General features: G+C 46.3%; 1 protein-coding gene across 2 annotated transcripts in view; it reads left to right on the top strand.

The window, feature by feature from the left end:
• The window catches only part of LOC119391003 (ARF GTPase-activating protein GIT2), a 369,377-nt gene that overhangs the window by 237,831 nt on the left and 116,532 nt on the right, over positions 1–15,014 (top strand). For both annotated transcript variants that reach the window (XM_049415016.1, XM_037658710.2), the window contains exon 11: positions 927–1,038. In XM_049415016.1, coding sequence (XP_049270973.1) covers positions 927–1,038 — 112 coding nt within the window. The remainder of the gene's footprint in view (positions 1–926; positions 1,039–15,014) is intronic.

Raw genomic sequence — 15,014 nt, 5'->3', positions numbered from 1 at the left:
GGGAGATTGTTGTCTTGACGTAGTCTGGAAGGCTTATTCCCTCTTCAACGTGGAGCTTTCCCGCAGAGCGCTCCTGGGGACGCCGGTTGAGGCGTCGAAGAAGAAACAGTTCTTGTTTCCATCTGCTCTCTACAGCATGGTCGATCAGCGCTGCCCATTCATGCCGTTTTTTTTGTCTTTGCCGAACTGCTACCAGGAGCACGGTCCACTTGGACATATAGGGACTCCCGATATAGGCGAGCTTGCTGTTGCGGACGATTGCGGCCGCACGGCAACAAGCAGGAGGACAATTATGAAGAGACCTATCACATTCCTCCACTGTGGCTATTACCGTTCTAACATACTACAGTAAAGTGTGGGATTGGGCTAGTTGGTATTCCATAATTAAACTGCTCAGCGCAAAAATTTTTACACGGTACACATACAAACGACGAGGACAAACGCTTGTCCTCATCGTTTGTATGTGTACCATGTAAAAATTATTGCGCTGAGCAGTTTAACTAACATACTACGCTGCGGTTCGGAACGTCGGCCATCTCGGAATTGCACGGTTTGTGTGCGTGACATCTTTATGGCACTACAGTCGAAACGGTATGATGCTCCAAAACAAACTTGGTCAACTCAATAGGCCTCGCTGTGTCACCATGCTTTGTTGACAACAGAAAATTTTCATTGGCTGACTGAGATGACATGAACAGTACAGTTGAGGGGAATACATGCTGAGAATTCTAAATTGAGCTTTTATAGCTATTAAATGAACCCGTATGATGATGAAACTAACCAAGGTGTATTAGTGAATGGACGGCCAGAATACACATGTCATTCAAAATTTTCAGATGATGTCTCACGAGCTCTTGAGACCTGTTGTACGGACAAGTGGTGTGTACCATTGTCGCTCTGTACAGTTATTGCTGTTTGTTGTGCAGAGCAGGCAGCTGTGGCAGCGCATGAATGATCTGCAGCGGGAACATGCGGCTATGCGGCTAGATCTGGAGGCCATGCAGGCCACACTGGTGCAGGCCCGTCATTCAAATCGAGGTGGGAATATTACGCACATCTTTTTCATTATTCTCTTGCAGTTGCAACAGTTCCGAATGCAGCAGTTGGTGTTTTCGGGCGGGGCCGGGCCCGGCCCGGCTGAAAACGCCAACTGCTGCATTCTGAACTGTTGCAACTGCAAGAGAATAATAAGAGGGCCAGGCCCTCTTAGTTGGTTATGCCTTGAGCATAAAGGAGGCACTGTCCAACCTTTGGTTATTGTGAAGATACCTGCCGCACACAAGATATTTTCTAGAGATTGTTTTAGGAACTTCTGTCAGTGTCACGACTTTCACTGGTACTGTGTATACTTTCGGTTAAATACGCCCGTAACACTCTGGCGAAATAATTGCAGGGCAATATAAAATATAATTGGAGTCATAGCTGGCTGTTTCATGTACGCACGCAGTGCTAACCACGCAATCTTATTTTTGCATTTCAAAGAACGACTACAAAATATACCTCCATAAACTGAAAAAAAAAAAAACATGGCAGACATTTTTAGTTTTCATCAATTACATACGAGCTAGGGCTGTTGAGTAAAAGTAGCAAGTCTGTAAACTTCATAGACGAAGGAAACACAGCGCCGACCAAAAGTAAAAATATATTCTTAAAAAAGACGTTTCGGCCCCCACATGGGAGCCTTGTTCACAATCCCCGGCCAGGCGGGTTTCCGCCAAACTCTCGACTTTGTAAACTTCATCTATTGCACAATGCAATGAAAAAAAAAACGTGCTCTAGCTGCTTCTGGTAGGAGTACACCAGGCTGGGCAGCATTACATAAATCAAAGCTGTCGTGTTGACTCCTCAGCAGGCAACTACACCCAACCTACACTATGTTTTCGTGTTCAAAACAAGAAGGTTCTTTGTCCCACTCTTCTTCCCTGAGTCACTGCCACCGCAGTGCCCTATATCTGTCAAAGCGAGGCACACCTGTTAGCGAGCGAGCCACTGTCCTCGCTGTTCCCTGAAGATGGCTGTCTCATCGTTCAAGAAGGATCGTCTTCGTGTGACCGCCTTCGATCTTTTAAAATGTTACACCTTAAAGCAAGACCGGATTAAGGGCTTTCAAAACAACTGTCTATTAAAGCGCCGAAGTGAACCAGCTGGCAGCCTCTTTAGCACTGCCCGTCAAATGCGATGTGTCAGGTGTACAGAGCGTGATTCCCCGCAGGGACCGGAAGCGGGTGAGTGGGTTGCCTAGTTGCCGTCTGGCTCTCACCACTAGTAATGGGAAAATCAACAGCGGCGTTCGGCCTGTGATAATAGTCGCTCTGCATCTTGCACTTAATTTGCACGAGAAACAGCTCCTGAGATATTCATGACTCACAAGTCGCGTTCACCAGTCTACGGCATCACGCAGGCGGAAACAGGTGCGGTTGGCATGTGAGCGTAGCTGCATACTCAAAATGTTTCCTTAGATACAAACGCGCACATCTTATATACACTAATCTAGGCAGTTTACCGTTGCTTTCCCTACACGGTACCCAAGAACGTCTTTCACTCACTATAATGCTGGAAACTTATACAGTAGAACCCCGCTGTTACGTTCCTCACTGCTGCGTTTTCCCGGCTGTTACGTCGTTTTCCGCCGGTCCCGGCATAACTCCCATAGGACACAATGTATTGGGAACCCCGCTGTTACGTCGTAACTGTCGGACCGTTCCCGTATGATACGTCGCGAAGTGCGCTCGGAGCCGACCGAGTGACTACCAAAGAGAGCGGCCATGGTGCATTTTCACGCAGCTTGGCCTCGTTTGACCGTAATATTAGGCGCATGAGAGGCGCAAGCAAGAGAATCTTTCAATTGATGCAAACAAAAGCATGGCCTTCGAGATTCAAATTGCAAAGATGGCGTCTATGACGTAACTGCTCGCGAAAGCAAGGCCTTCGAGATTGGCATTTACTATTGACAAAAGCATAGCCTTTGAGATTTGTACTGCACAAACATGGCGTGTATGACGTAATTGCTTGCGAAAGCAAGGCCTTCGAGATTGGCATTCACTTCTGCCATCGCGTTGGCGTAGACTCATCATCATCGTTATTTGTCGGAGAACGGGAGGAGTTCGAGCTGGTTGGAGCTCGCATGGTCGTGCGTGCGGTTCGCGGTCGGACTCGCCGCGCCGGTCGTGATTGCGTGTGCTTAGTTCTTTCATGCCTACAGCTGTTGGTGTTAAGAAAATCACATACGTTGATAACATTTCTGTGGAAGAGGCCGTCCTAAGCTCCACGTTTCTATCCATCGACTAGATCGCGGCTGAGCGCGCCAATTTTCGTGCTGCTCGTAAGAATTGAAATAAAATTCTGTACCACTAAATATTTTGCAGTTTTTCCTGTTTTTCGGCTCTTACGTTTCCCGTCTCTTACGTTTATTTCCTACGGTCCCTTCAAAAACGTATCAGCGGGGTTCTACTGTATTAGGCGTTTCTTGAAATTACGAGTAGCATAACGATGGAGCGAAATTGTAGAGGTCTTGTACTATGCAATTCCTGTGCACGCCAATGCACTCCAGGTGGTTTAAATTACCCAGAGCCCTCAACGACGGTGTCTCATATAGCCTGGGTCGCTTCGGGAAGTTAAACCCCACAAAACAACAAAAACAAAGCCAAACAACGTGCACACGCAATTATACAGATACGTATGAGACCCGGGCCTAATACGGGCCTGGCTCAGGCCCGAGCTCGACCCGAGCCCGAAGATCACGGGCCCGAGCCCAGCCCGGACCCAATCCAACAATCCCTTACCCAGCACTGCCCGGCCCGGGCTTTCGGGCCTGCCTGATGCCATGTAGTGCTCCAGCTGCTAGCATGCTCTGATATTTAGTGAAACACCATCGTACATATACCCATCACTGGTTTCAAAATGTGCTCAACTATCTCAGTGGAACATTTGGAAACATTCAAGAAGGTTCTCATGCATTCATGAACAACACACACTGAGTGATAAAGAGGTTTAGACGGTGGAACTTGATCCCCATAAAAGACGATGACTCATCTGAATGCCCCTTCTGAAAGGAACATCTTCCTGATGCTACAAAGCAGAGAAAAATAATCCGGCAGATCCCACGCACTCTGGGAATCGATGTAATGCGAAGCAGCATCTTTGAGCCAAATTAAATCATTCATGCCATGGCATCTAGTTCACCATATATCACATGTTTGCCATGCACGCATGCATGCACAATCTGGTATATACCATGCCAATGAAACGTATATTCTGGTATATACAATGCATGACCTGTCATTTATGTTCATCATGCACTCGTGTCATGCCACACCAATTTGGGTATATATCCAGTTAACAAAACGGCCAGAAGCGCACCATGACAGTGTCATGTAAATCATACCGTACATGACATGCATAACATTCATTGTAAAAAGACAGGCTTAACATGCGAATCATGCATAACATGATTCGCATGTTAAGACCTGTCAATTATGTTCGTCATACAGTCACATCGCGCAATACCAATTTTGGTGTATATCAAATGAGCGAAATGGCCGCGAGTGCACCACGAGTATGGCATGTAAATCATGCCATAAATGACATGCAGATCATGGTTTTCATGTTACCACCTGTCACTTATGTTTGTCATATAGTCACATCGCGCAATACCAATTTTGGTGTATGTCAAGCTAACGAAACGGCCGTGAATGCACCATGAGCATGGCATGTAAATCACGTCGTACACGACTTGCATGTCACAATTTTTATGTTACCACCTCCCATTTACGTTCGTCATACAGTCACATCGCGCAATGCCAGTTTTGGTGTATGTCAATCTAGCGAAATGGCCACGAGTGCGCCATGAGCATTGCATGTAAATTATAATAATATTGCGCGCGCAACATGAAGACACAGACGAAAAGTTCGCAAGGACCAGCGCTGCGGTGGTCCTTGTGAACTTTTCGTCTGTGTCTTCGTGTTGCGTGTGCAATATTATCATTATGCAGCCAAACCAACTAGCCTGCCTTTCCGTTTTATTGCATGTAAATTATGTCGTACATGTCATGCATGTGATGACGTTCTATTACCACCTCTCATTTACGTTCTTCATACAGTCGCGTCGCACAATACCAATTTTGGTGTATATCAAGCTATCGAAGCGGCCGCGAATGCATCACGAGCAACGCCTGTAAATCATGATATACATGTCATGGTTTTCATGTTACCAACTGTTATTCATGTTCTTCATACAGTCACATCGCGCAATACCAATTTTGGTGTATATCAAGCAAGCGAAACAGCCACGAGTGCGCCATGAGCGTGGCACGTAAACCATGTCGTGCATGACATGCATGTCATGATTTTCATGTTACCACGTGCCAGTTATGTTCGTCATACAGAAATGTCTCGCCATACCAGTTTTTATATATATCCATTCATTTAAATGGCCGCTAGCACCCCGAGACCATGTCATGTAAATCATGCTGCACATGACATGCGCGGCATGATTTTCATGTTAGGACCTGTCATTATGTTCGTCATGAACTCTTGTCATGCCATACCAATTTTGGTATATATGAAATTAACAGAACGGCCGCAAGAGCCCCAAGGCCGTGGAATGTAAATCATGCTGTTGATGACGTGCATGTCATGATTTTCATGTTATGACCTGTCATTTATGTCCGTAATAAAGGCATGTTATGCCACACCAATTTTGGTATGCATCCGATTAACGAAACGGCCAGGAGAGCACGAAGTCGTAGGCGGCTAGACACACAGACAGACAGACAGACATGCTCAAAGTCGCAGAAGTTCGCTAAGAAATGCTTCGCATTTAAAAGGTGCATGACCTTAAGGACTTCTTTTTGGCAATAGCCAACTTGAGAAGCGTAGAGGGGTAAATTGTTCTTCACAGTGAGCTGGTGTCAATAGTTGTAGAAGAGAATTAGGTCAAGTGAAAGGCTATTCTTTTTTGCACAGCAGACGGAGCTGTGTGAAACAGGTTCTGCTTGTTGAGATGTCTTCAACCTTTGAAGATTTACCGGAAGAGAGGTTGTCATAGAGCACAGGAAAGCTTCCGTGCGCTCGTCTAGCATGCTGTCTTCTGTTTCTTGCAGAGGCACTGTTGAAAGTGCGTCTGCGGTTAGAAGTTCTTTTCCTGGAATGTCGGCAACCTCTTATCGATATCACATCATTTTCATCTTTTGCCTCTGTAATCTAAGCAGGGTTATGTTATCAATTTGGAATTTATACGGAGCATGACGGCAACGGCAAAAACCCATTGAGGGTGCCCCGTATAATTGCTGTCGTAATGAAAAGAAAAAAAAAATGAGGCCATTCTACTTTCTGAGGTGGATGACCAGCGAAGATGTTTAGCGCACGGCACAGTGGCGACATGGTAGAGGCCAGGCTGTTAGCGTTCAATACACAATAATAATGTGAAAGCCTTAGATGCCTCACCAAACCTAAAAATTGATCGCCGGCGTCGGCGGCGTCAACAGGAGTGATGCGAAAAAAATCATCACGTGATGATGTCGTCATTACACCATCGCTGGCTAAAACTTGTGACGATATACACTGTGAAGTCACATGATGATGTCATCACATGACATCGTCGCTTTGCAATGCCTAAATGATCGGTGCGCTGATCATGGAGGCAGTGCAGAACCAGGTGAGATGCAGAAAGCTTGCAATGCCTCCAATCCTGGTGGCAGTGCAAAACCACGTTAGGTGCAGAAAGCTTTGAGAGGTGGGCGGGAAAGGATCAACACATCGAGTGAGAAGAGGATGGTTTTCACCTTCGAGTCGTCTTCGGCGAATATATAAGGGACCCTGTGAGGTTTTTTTTTCCTTTTTGCTTTGCTCCCTAGAGGGCACTAGGGGTTTTTCGGCATACAATCGGAATGTCCTAGCTATATTCAGCTTCGTTGTAAAAAGAGAACGTAGTTTGTTAAATCATGTAGTCCCCTATTAAATGCGCTTCCGGACACTTTTATGGAACCTTGACTTTGGAGCGGATCTCCATCTTTCAGGCAACCCGGTGCATGCGCAAACGATAGTCTGGAAGCATTGTGAGAACGCTCTTGTTGCAGCACAGACAGACCTCAGAAAGAGGGAAGGGAGTGTCGGAGGAAGTTGGCTTTTTGAGGCTAGCTAAGTGACGTCATGTTGCGCCCAGCAATACAGTCGATTGAGAAGAAAAAGAACCTAGCTTTCGCCTTGTAGTCTTCCTAGGGGAATGCATTAGCATACCTGCCAAGTTGTACGATTTTATCGTAAAGTGCCCGATTTTCAGCACGTTTTTACGAGTATCGTAATGACAGCTATATTTTTACGATTTTTCATGTTTGGGGTCGAAAAGTTCGCAAACTGAACGCGCTGCTTCAGACAGTCAACTGCACCGGCTGAATCTGGCCCTTTTTTTTTTTTTTTGCGGGGCTATGCAAGCAACACTGTATTGGCTTATATCCAGAGCCAAAGCCGAAGTGCATTGACTTCGCGGATAGCGGAAATGTGCTCGACTTTCTTTGTTACCGTGCGCGCTGCGGGAGGTGCGTTGCACATGTTTTTGTGGAGCTGTAGCGTATAGTTGAGTCCTAGCAGCTCACGAGATGTCTGAGAAGAAATACTTTGAAGTGTTTATTCCCAGCTATTCGACTGACTTTCCATTTATTAAGAGGTCGCGTAAAGGTGAGCGGTACGCGTTTTGTAGTTTGTGCTGCTGTGATGTGAACATTTCGCACGCTGGTCGCCGGGATATTCTGCTACATGTGAATACGAAGAAACACAAAGACTCGGCGAAACTTGTGGACTCTAACGGGAAACTTGGAGGGTACTTCAGCAGAGCGGATCTCGATACTACAACTCGAGCGGAGTGCCTTTTTACTGCGTTCCTGATTGAACACAACGTGCCGTTCACGGCTGCTGGTCACGCTGGAGACCTCTTTCGAAAAATGTTTCCGGACTCGAAGGAAGCTAAGAACTACGCCTGCGCCCGTACGAAGACTACGGCAATCGTGAAGGAAATGGCCAACAAAGCTATCGACGAAGTGATAAGTCACTTGCAGCACACTCCATTCTCGGTCGCCACAGACGGGAGCAATGACGCCGGCAACGATGCAAAACTGTATCCAATCGTGGTGACGTTCTGTGATAGCACTGTTCGCACTGCCTTGCTCGCGATGCCTGCCCTCGAAGGTAACTCCACGGGACGAAACATTGGTGCGCTTGTTGTGGACACGCTAACGAGCAAAAAGATACCACTCCAGAACTGCATCGGCATGGCGTGCGATAACGTGCCAGTCATGATTGGATTGAAAAACGGAGTGGCTGCTGTGCTGAAAGAAAGCCATGAGAACATTGCCATCATGGGCTGCTGTTGCCATTTGATCAATCTGGCGGCACAGAAAGGCTCAGCATGCCTTCCACTGAATGTGGATGAGGTGCTAGTCGACATTTTCTGCTACCTCGAGAAAAGCTCAAAAAGGAAGGACACGCTGAAAGCTTTTCAGTCTCTCCACGATGTAGAGGCGAAGAAAATTTTAAAGCATGTCAGCACCAGGTGGCTCTCTCTCGGAAGAAGCCTGAAACGGCTTGTGGACCAGTGGCAGCCACTGCTTAGTTTCTTCCATAGTGAAGTAAGGCCCTCCGGGCAGGTTTCCCAGCAAACCATGTAACCTTCGCACTGACCTTCAGAAGTATGCAAAGGAAGTGGAGAGCAGAGCAAAAGACCAAGACTGGACACAAATGTCCCTGTGTCGGATACAGCTCCCAAGCGAATCCAGAACCGCCCAGGAAAGGTCTTAAACAGAGAAGAAAGGCTATTCATGTTGCTTTCATCAGATGTAAATAGAGCATACTGAGACTTCTTGCTGTCTGTAATTCCAGAATTTGAAAAGGTGAACGTGTTCCTGCAGTCTGGAGCCCCTCAAGTGCATCTGCTGCGTGAAGTGCTTAGTAACTTGCTAAGAGAGATCATGTTGCGTTTTGTCAAACCTTCAGTGATCAAAAAAGCTGATGTGTTGGCCGACGTTGACTACAAATCTTCCGTCAGCCAAAGAGATAATGAAGATATTGTAATTGGTAGTCGGACCACACAGATCTTGCAAAGCCTAAAGAAAGAAGCAAGGGAAGAGTTTTTTACACATATAAGAAGGTTCTTCGTTGCAGTAACAGAGTACATGATCCTGAAATTTCCACTGAAGTGTGAGCTGTTGAAGAGTGCAGAAGTAGCAAGGCTTGCTTCCATTGAACACGCCAGGTTTTCTGATGTCAAGTACTTGATCAACCGCTTCCCAGTGCTGTTACCACTTCAAGAGGGGCAAGATGTGAATTCTGCTCTGGACGACATTCAGGCAGAGTTCACGCGTCTTCAGTTGGAAGAACTACCTGCTGAAGTACTTAAGGAGCAGCAGATTGACGAGCAGTGGCGGGTGGTGTCCAGTTTACGAGAATTGGATGGCAGCTTGAAGTATGCTAGACTTTCGAAATTTATGTTGGGGGTCCTAACACTCCCGCATAGTAACGCGGAGTGTGAAAGAGTCTTCAGCAAAGTGAAAAAGGTGCACACCCAGTTCCGTGCCTCCATGTCAAAAAAGACTCTGGAGCAGTTGCTTGTCGCAAGATGTGCCCAGTCACACTCGGGAAAGTGCCACGAACAGGTCTTTGATAAAGACTTTCTGAGGAAGGCCAAGGCTGCCACGGCCTCTATGCTAGCCCACCCCTCCACTTCCGAGACCTGAGAACTTTAGTGATATGTTCCTTTTTATTTCATTCATCTAAACCAGTTTTTGGAAAATAAAGCGATATTTTAGTATTTCTTGTCATCTCCTGTAGTACTTTGAGAACTGTGGGGTTGGCACGTCTGCATTAGGGACATTTTCACTATTTAGCATTTAGGCACTGTTGTACATCGTGGCATTTGTCTACCACATGTGCTGATAACCACATAGATGTATCTAGATGTATTTAGAACGCTCTCGCTGCAGCACAGACAGACCTCAGAAAGAGGGAAGGGAGTGTCAGAGGAAGGCATGTATTTAGAGTGTTAATTTTATTGATTCAGTATTCTGTTTATTTGATGGTTTCGAAAATAATCTCTGAACAGGTTATTCCAGAACACTCAACTGCATGACGCCCATATTTTCAACGCCCACTTGGTAATATGCCATCCATGGCATATTACCAAGTGAAATATGGAGTGCTCCTGAGATGATTTTCCTCATGAGGTTTGGTATGAATCGAAATATTTCTAGTGCTTCATAAGAGCCTCATAATAATTATTCAAGTCCTTGAATGTAAATGGAACTTGCTTCTCCAGTGTATTCCAGGATGTTAAATAGCTGCTCCAAAGTGCTCCAGTATGAAAATTTTGCTGCTCCAAAAATTGCTCCAAATCAGAAGTCCTCAGTGGCATCACTGCGTTGCAGAAATGGTCATTTATGGTCAAACAATAAACAGATGCAACAAACGTGTATGAACATCTGCTAAGCGACCACAAAAATGAAAAAAAAAGACACCAAGAAATATTCAATGGAATTCAACAGCCTATCAGTAGGTATCTAAAGGCAGTAGACAGAAACATAGTCACTGTGCAACTCCGCTAAAAAAAAAACTATCAGCGCTCGCAACACAAAAGAATCTAGGCACATGGTTAAGCAAGCATCCAAAATGAGAAAAATAACCAAAAACATAAAAAAGAGGGCGAAACAATGAAACCACCTACAGAAAACCAGACAGAAAAGCAAATTCTGCATCATGCAATCAAATAGATGACTGGCTGGCGCAGTTGGCCTCAGCAAAAAGTAGAAATATCAAAAGGCCGACTTGTAATATTCTGTTGATTGATTTCTCTGACTTAATTTTATTCACCCTGCATGGACTTCGTATCTGCAGTATGTAATGAATAAATAAGGTAAAACAGTGAGTTATGCTGAAGAACAAATTTTAACGCCAGTTTCTTTGTATGAAATTTAAGGTTTAGGCGTCATTGCTTCATGAGTAAGAATTTTGTGCATTCATCCTTAACACACGACATACCGTATTTATTCGAATCTAAGCCGATGTTTCTTTTGAAAAAACGATGTGCAAAAGGGGGGGGGGGGGTCGGCTTAGATTCGAGTACAATGATTAAGTTTCTTTTTTTTTCTGGCCTTGCGAATTTCGGGGGTCTGCTTAGAATCATGGCCGGCCTAGATTCGAGTAAATACAACATGAAAAAAAAAATGCAAGCAGCTACATTTATGCAATAACAATGTTCATTTATAATGAAATGAAGAATGTGCATGCTCACCAGAAAATGTAGGTTCACAAGCCTTCAGGTTCGCAAACTGTTTACACACCATCCTCAAGAAGTTTTGGCGATCTTTCGATGCATCGATGTCTTCTTTTTTTTTTTCATGTTTTTCGGAATTGATAGCCTTTGTGAAGAAATGCAGCCGCACTGTAATGTAAAAGCTTATCACATTTTTAGTGAGCTCAGCTGCATGTTCACTGCAGCCAATTTTGCATGTGCACTTTGTCTTCACAAGACTCAGCATGTCCCAGATACTATCGGTATGCAGTTGCCTTTTGTTGAAGCATTCTGTAAACATATCTTCGAGCATTTTTATGAAGGAAAGAGTACGCCACATGGGTAGAGAAGCCCTCCTCTGTCCTTGTGCAGTGTCAGTGCCACAAGCCCAGGGGTATCATCTCCAGATGGCGTGTTCAGACCATCCATGCAAGGCGAGCAGTTGGTTTTCATTACGCACTTTCGTGCTACATATCCAGCCACATAATAAGTTATGCGAGAGTCACTTCTCTCTATGTGTTGGTCACGATCTGCGCTAGACAGTGCCTCTTCAGCGCCACGCAAGTTGCCCAAAGCGATGAAAGCATCCACCCACAAGTTGTTGCTTGGAAGGCAGCTGGAAGTACTGACTTGGGTATCCAGCAAAGCACATGGATCCGCATTCTCGTATCAAACGGTTTTCACTAGGCTGTAAAAGGATAAGCAGTTCATTGTAATGAGTGGGTGTCAGATGATCATTGCAACCTGACACTTGTCTGATGATTCCAAACAAATTCTCTACAGGGTCCCGACTAAGCCGAGATGTCATGATTTCCTAGATATGCAAGAAGCTCAAGAGGTAAACTCGACTTGCTGCGCAACCAGCAGGAATGAAGGAGGGAGGCAGGAAAGAGTGCAGTGCTGGTTGCGCAGCTATCCTGCTGGTTGCGCAGCAAGTCGAGTTTACAAGTATGAACCAACTAGTCTGCAAAGAAGTTTTGCAGCTCAAGAGGGCTTGAGATGGTGACCCACAGACCAGTTGCTGTTGAGCCACTTAAAAACCTTCCAGCTCCGCTAGCGTGCTGCTCCCAACATGCCAAGTGTTCCAAGAATCCTGAGAGAGCTTCGGTTGAGGAAGAGTTGCGTCTCAGGGCTTCTTTCGGGAACTGAGAGGTCATAGCACAGATGAGGCAGTTGATCATCCCGTAGAAAAATTGTGACTCGTTTTCAGCTGAAGATCTTCCATACCTTCCATTCCTTCAATGTCCCGGATTTGAGAAAGCTCCTCAGCTTTTCCTTTGCCAACACCTACTTCAGCTTCGACAAAATCTTCTACAAGCAAGTTCACGGTGCACCTATGGGTGCCTCTGTCTCGGTGACTGCTGTGAACCTAAGCATGGAATGGCTGGAAAATCGGGCTCTCGCTTTGTTCAGCCCATCACCAAGAACTTTCCTTTGCTATGTTGATGATTGTTTTCGTGTCGAGTGCTCTGCTTTAGAAACATTCACGGCACACCTCAACAATCAATCTACCGCGATTCAGTTCACAGTGGAAATGGAGGCTAACCAGAGGCTACCCTTTTTGAACGTTCTTGTCAAAAGGACCAATGGAGCGCTATCTTTCTCTGTCTAACGAAAAGGCACGCACACTGGCAGGTACCTGAACTTCAGGTCTGTTCACCCTGACACTCATAAGAGGTCAGTGGTTGCCTCCTTGTTAGGCCGTGCAAATTGCCTTTGCACGAATCCCGAAGACCTGAACGATGATGGAAAGATCGTTCGGGAGGACCTATCGACGTGCGATTACCCGCCAGCGTTCATTAATGCGGTGGAACATCGCATGTCTGCTCCCTCACAGCCTGCCAGTGTCTGACAGAGAAAACGCGCTGTTGTTCCTTATGTAATCCAGAAGCACACGTTGTTGGGCTAGTCGGTTGATGTTCTTTCAGCAGCCACTTCCGTGGGGAAGTGGCTATTTCGCGCAAAGAAAACACAAAGGGAGGGTTAAGGGGAGCGCAAACTTTCGACTGTTTATTCGAAATTTACTGCAGTAGTATACAGTCGAATCCCGCTATAACGAATACCGCTACAACGAAATTTCCGCCACAACGAATAATTTTCGATTCCCCGTCAGCCGCCCATAGAAAACAATGCGAAAAATGTCTCGTCACAACGAATACTTTTTCTGGGTATTTCCGCTTGAACGAAGTTTTCGCAAGTGCCACCACATAAGGAAAAGGAGATTGCCTAGGATTGCCGCGAAATTCCGCTAGAAACTCGACCATTTCTCGTTGCCAGAGCCGTGCGGCCGCATCGCAAGACCCGTGTCTTCATCGGAGACATGCTTTCTGCCACCTCACGCACATCCCGGTAAATTTTTCGCCACTGAGATGCTCGGCGACAGATCGTCCATCCGCCATGATGCTGCCGGCGGGTTTGATGCGCGTGCGGGCCGCGGAAGAATCGTTGATGAACTCCCGCCATTGTTTTGACGTAGCACTCAAAACAAAACTGCTGCTCGTCGTCACAAGCCCTGCGATCGTGAATGATATCCATGGCGTTTTGAAGGCACACGCGCCGCCAGCGCGCACCTAGTCCAAGCGTAACTGCATTCTGCCGCAACCGCTGTGAATACAAATGCGGTCGTGTCGACGCGATCACGGGCGACCACGAAAGTACGCGCGCATCCATCGAACGTACGCGCACTGACTCAATGCAATGCTGCGGCCAAAACCACGGTAGACGCGATCACAGATAGCAACGACGCAGTTCTGAAGGCACACGCACGGCCAGCGCGCACAGATTGAAAACGGAACTACCGTCGCTACCGTTTGCCGGAAGCGCTGCGCAGAAAACCACGGCAGAGACCGCGGTCGCTATCGTCGCGATTATCGATAGCGAATATGCTGAAGTACGCAGCTAACACACCGGAAGAAAGATTAAAGGCAACAAAGTCGTAAAACGGCACGAAGCGTTTCGACTTTCCTTTCTCTCGCTTATGACTGTGGTAGTGCGGAGCTTCGGCCCTTCGATTTCACTTAGCCTCTACCGAACTTTGGCACGCTCCTTCGCGGCGCTACGCGCTCGGCAGGCTTCGAGGGTAGCCTGCATATAGTATTTGCTCGTGTATAACCCACGTGTATAACTCGCCTATTGACGCAAAGCCGCCTTCATTGCGTTGCCGTGAAGCCAACTTGCGCAACGAAATTCGCGTATAACCCGCACCCCGAGTTTAGCGCTAAATTTTCTGTATATTTTGTGCGTATTATACGCGAGAAAATACATTCACACGGTGTGCGGCCAAGTGCGTCCGAGTTAGCGACAGTTAAATGCAAAGGACAATGCATGCGCTTGCCGGGACCAAAGGACGAGTCATGATCATCAGATCTTCCTAACTTTTGTGGTCTATAGATGAAATTTCGCTGCAACGAAATTCCGCGACAACGAACTTTTTCGCGCGTCCTGTCAATTTCGTTGTAGCGGGATTTGACTGTATATATATGCAAACGCATGCGCAGAAAGCGAGGCAAACAACGAACAGATAACGTTTTGTGCAATGCAATACAGAGGTATAGACATGCGCAAAAGGGCAGGCTCACAACAATCGGATACCATCTTAATCACAACCTGCGATGCGAGAACGTGCTCTCTGCTTGCGAAAGGAACAATGAAGTGTCACTAATGCATAATAAACCTCGTGCTTCTATGTGAAAAGCTTCCAACAGCTCCCGAGCAGTGGTGTCCCTGCTTCTCCCAAGAA

Source organism: Rhipicephalus sanguineus, chromosome 4 (genome assembly GCF_013339695.2).
Source record: "Rhipicephalus sanguineus isolate Rsan-2018 chromosome 4, BIME_Rsan_1.4, whole genome shotgun sequence".
In the NCBI taxonomy this organism is placed as follows: Eukaryota; Metazoa; Arthropoda; class Arachnida; order Ixodida; family Ixodidae; genus Rhipicephalus; species Rhipicephalus sanguineus.
Note: the sequence above shows the minus strand (reverse complement) of the source record. Positions and strands in the feature narration are given on the sequence as shown.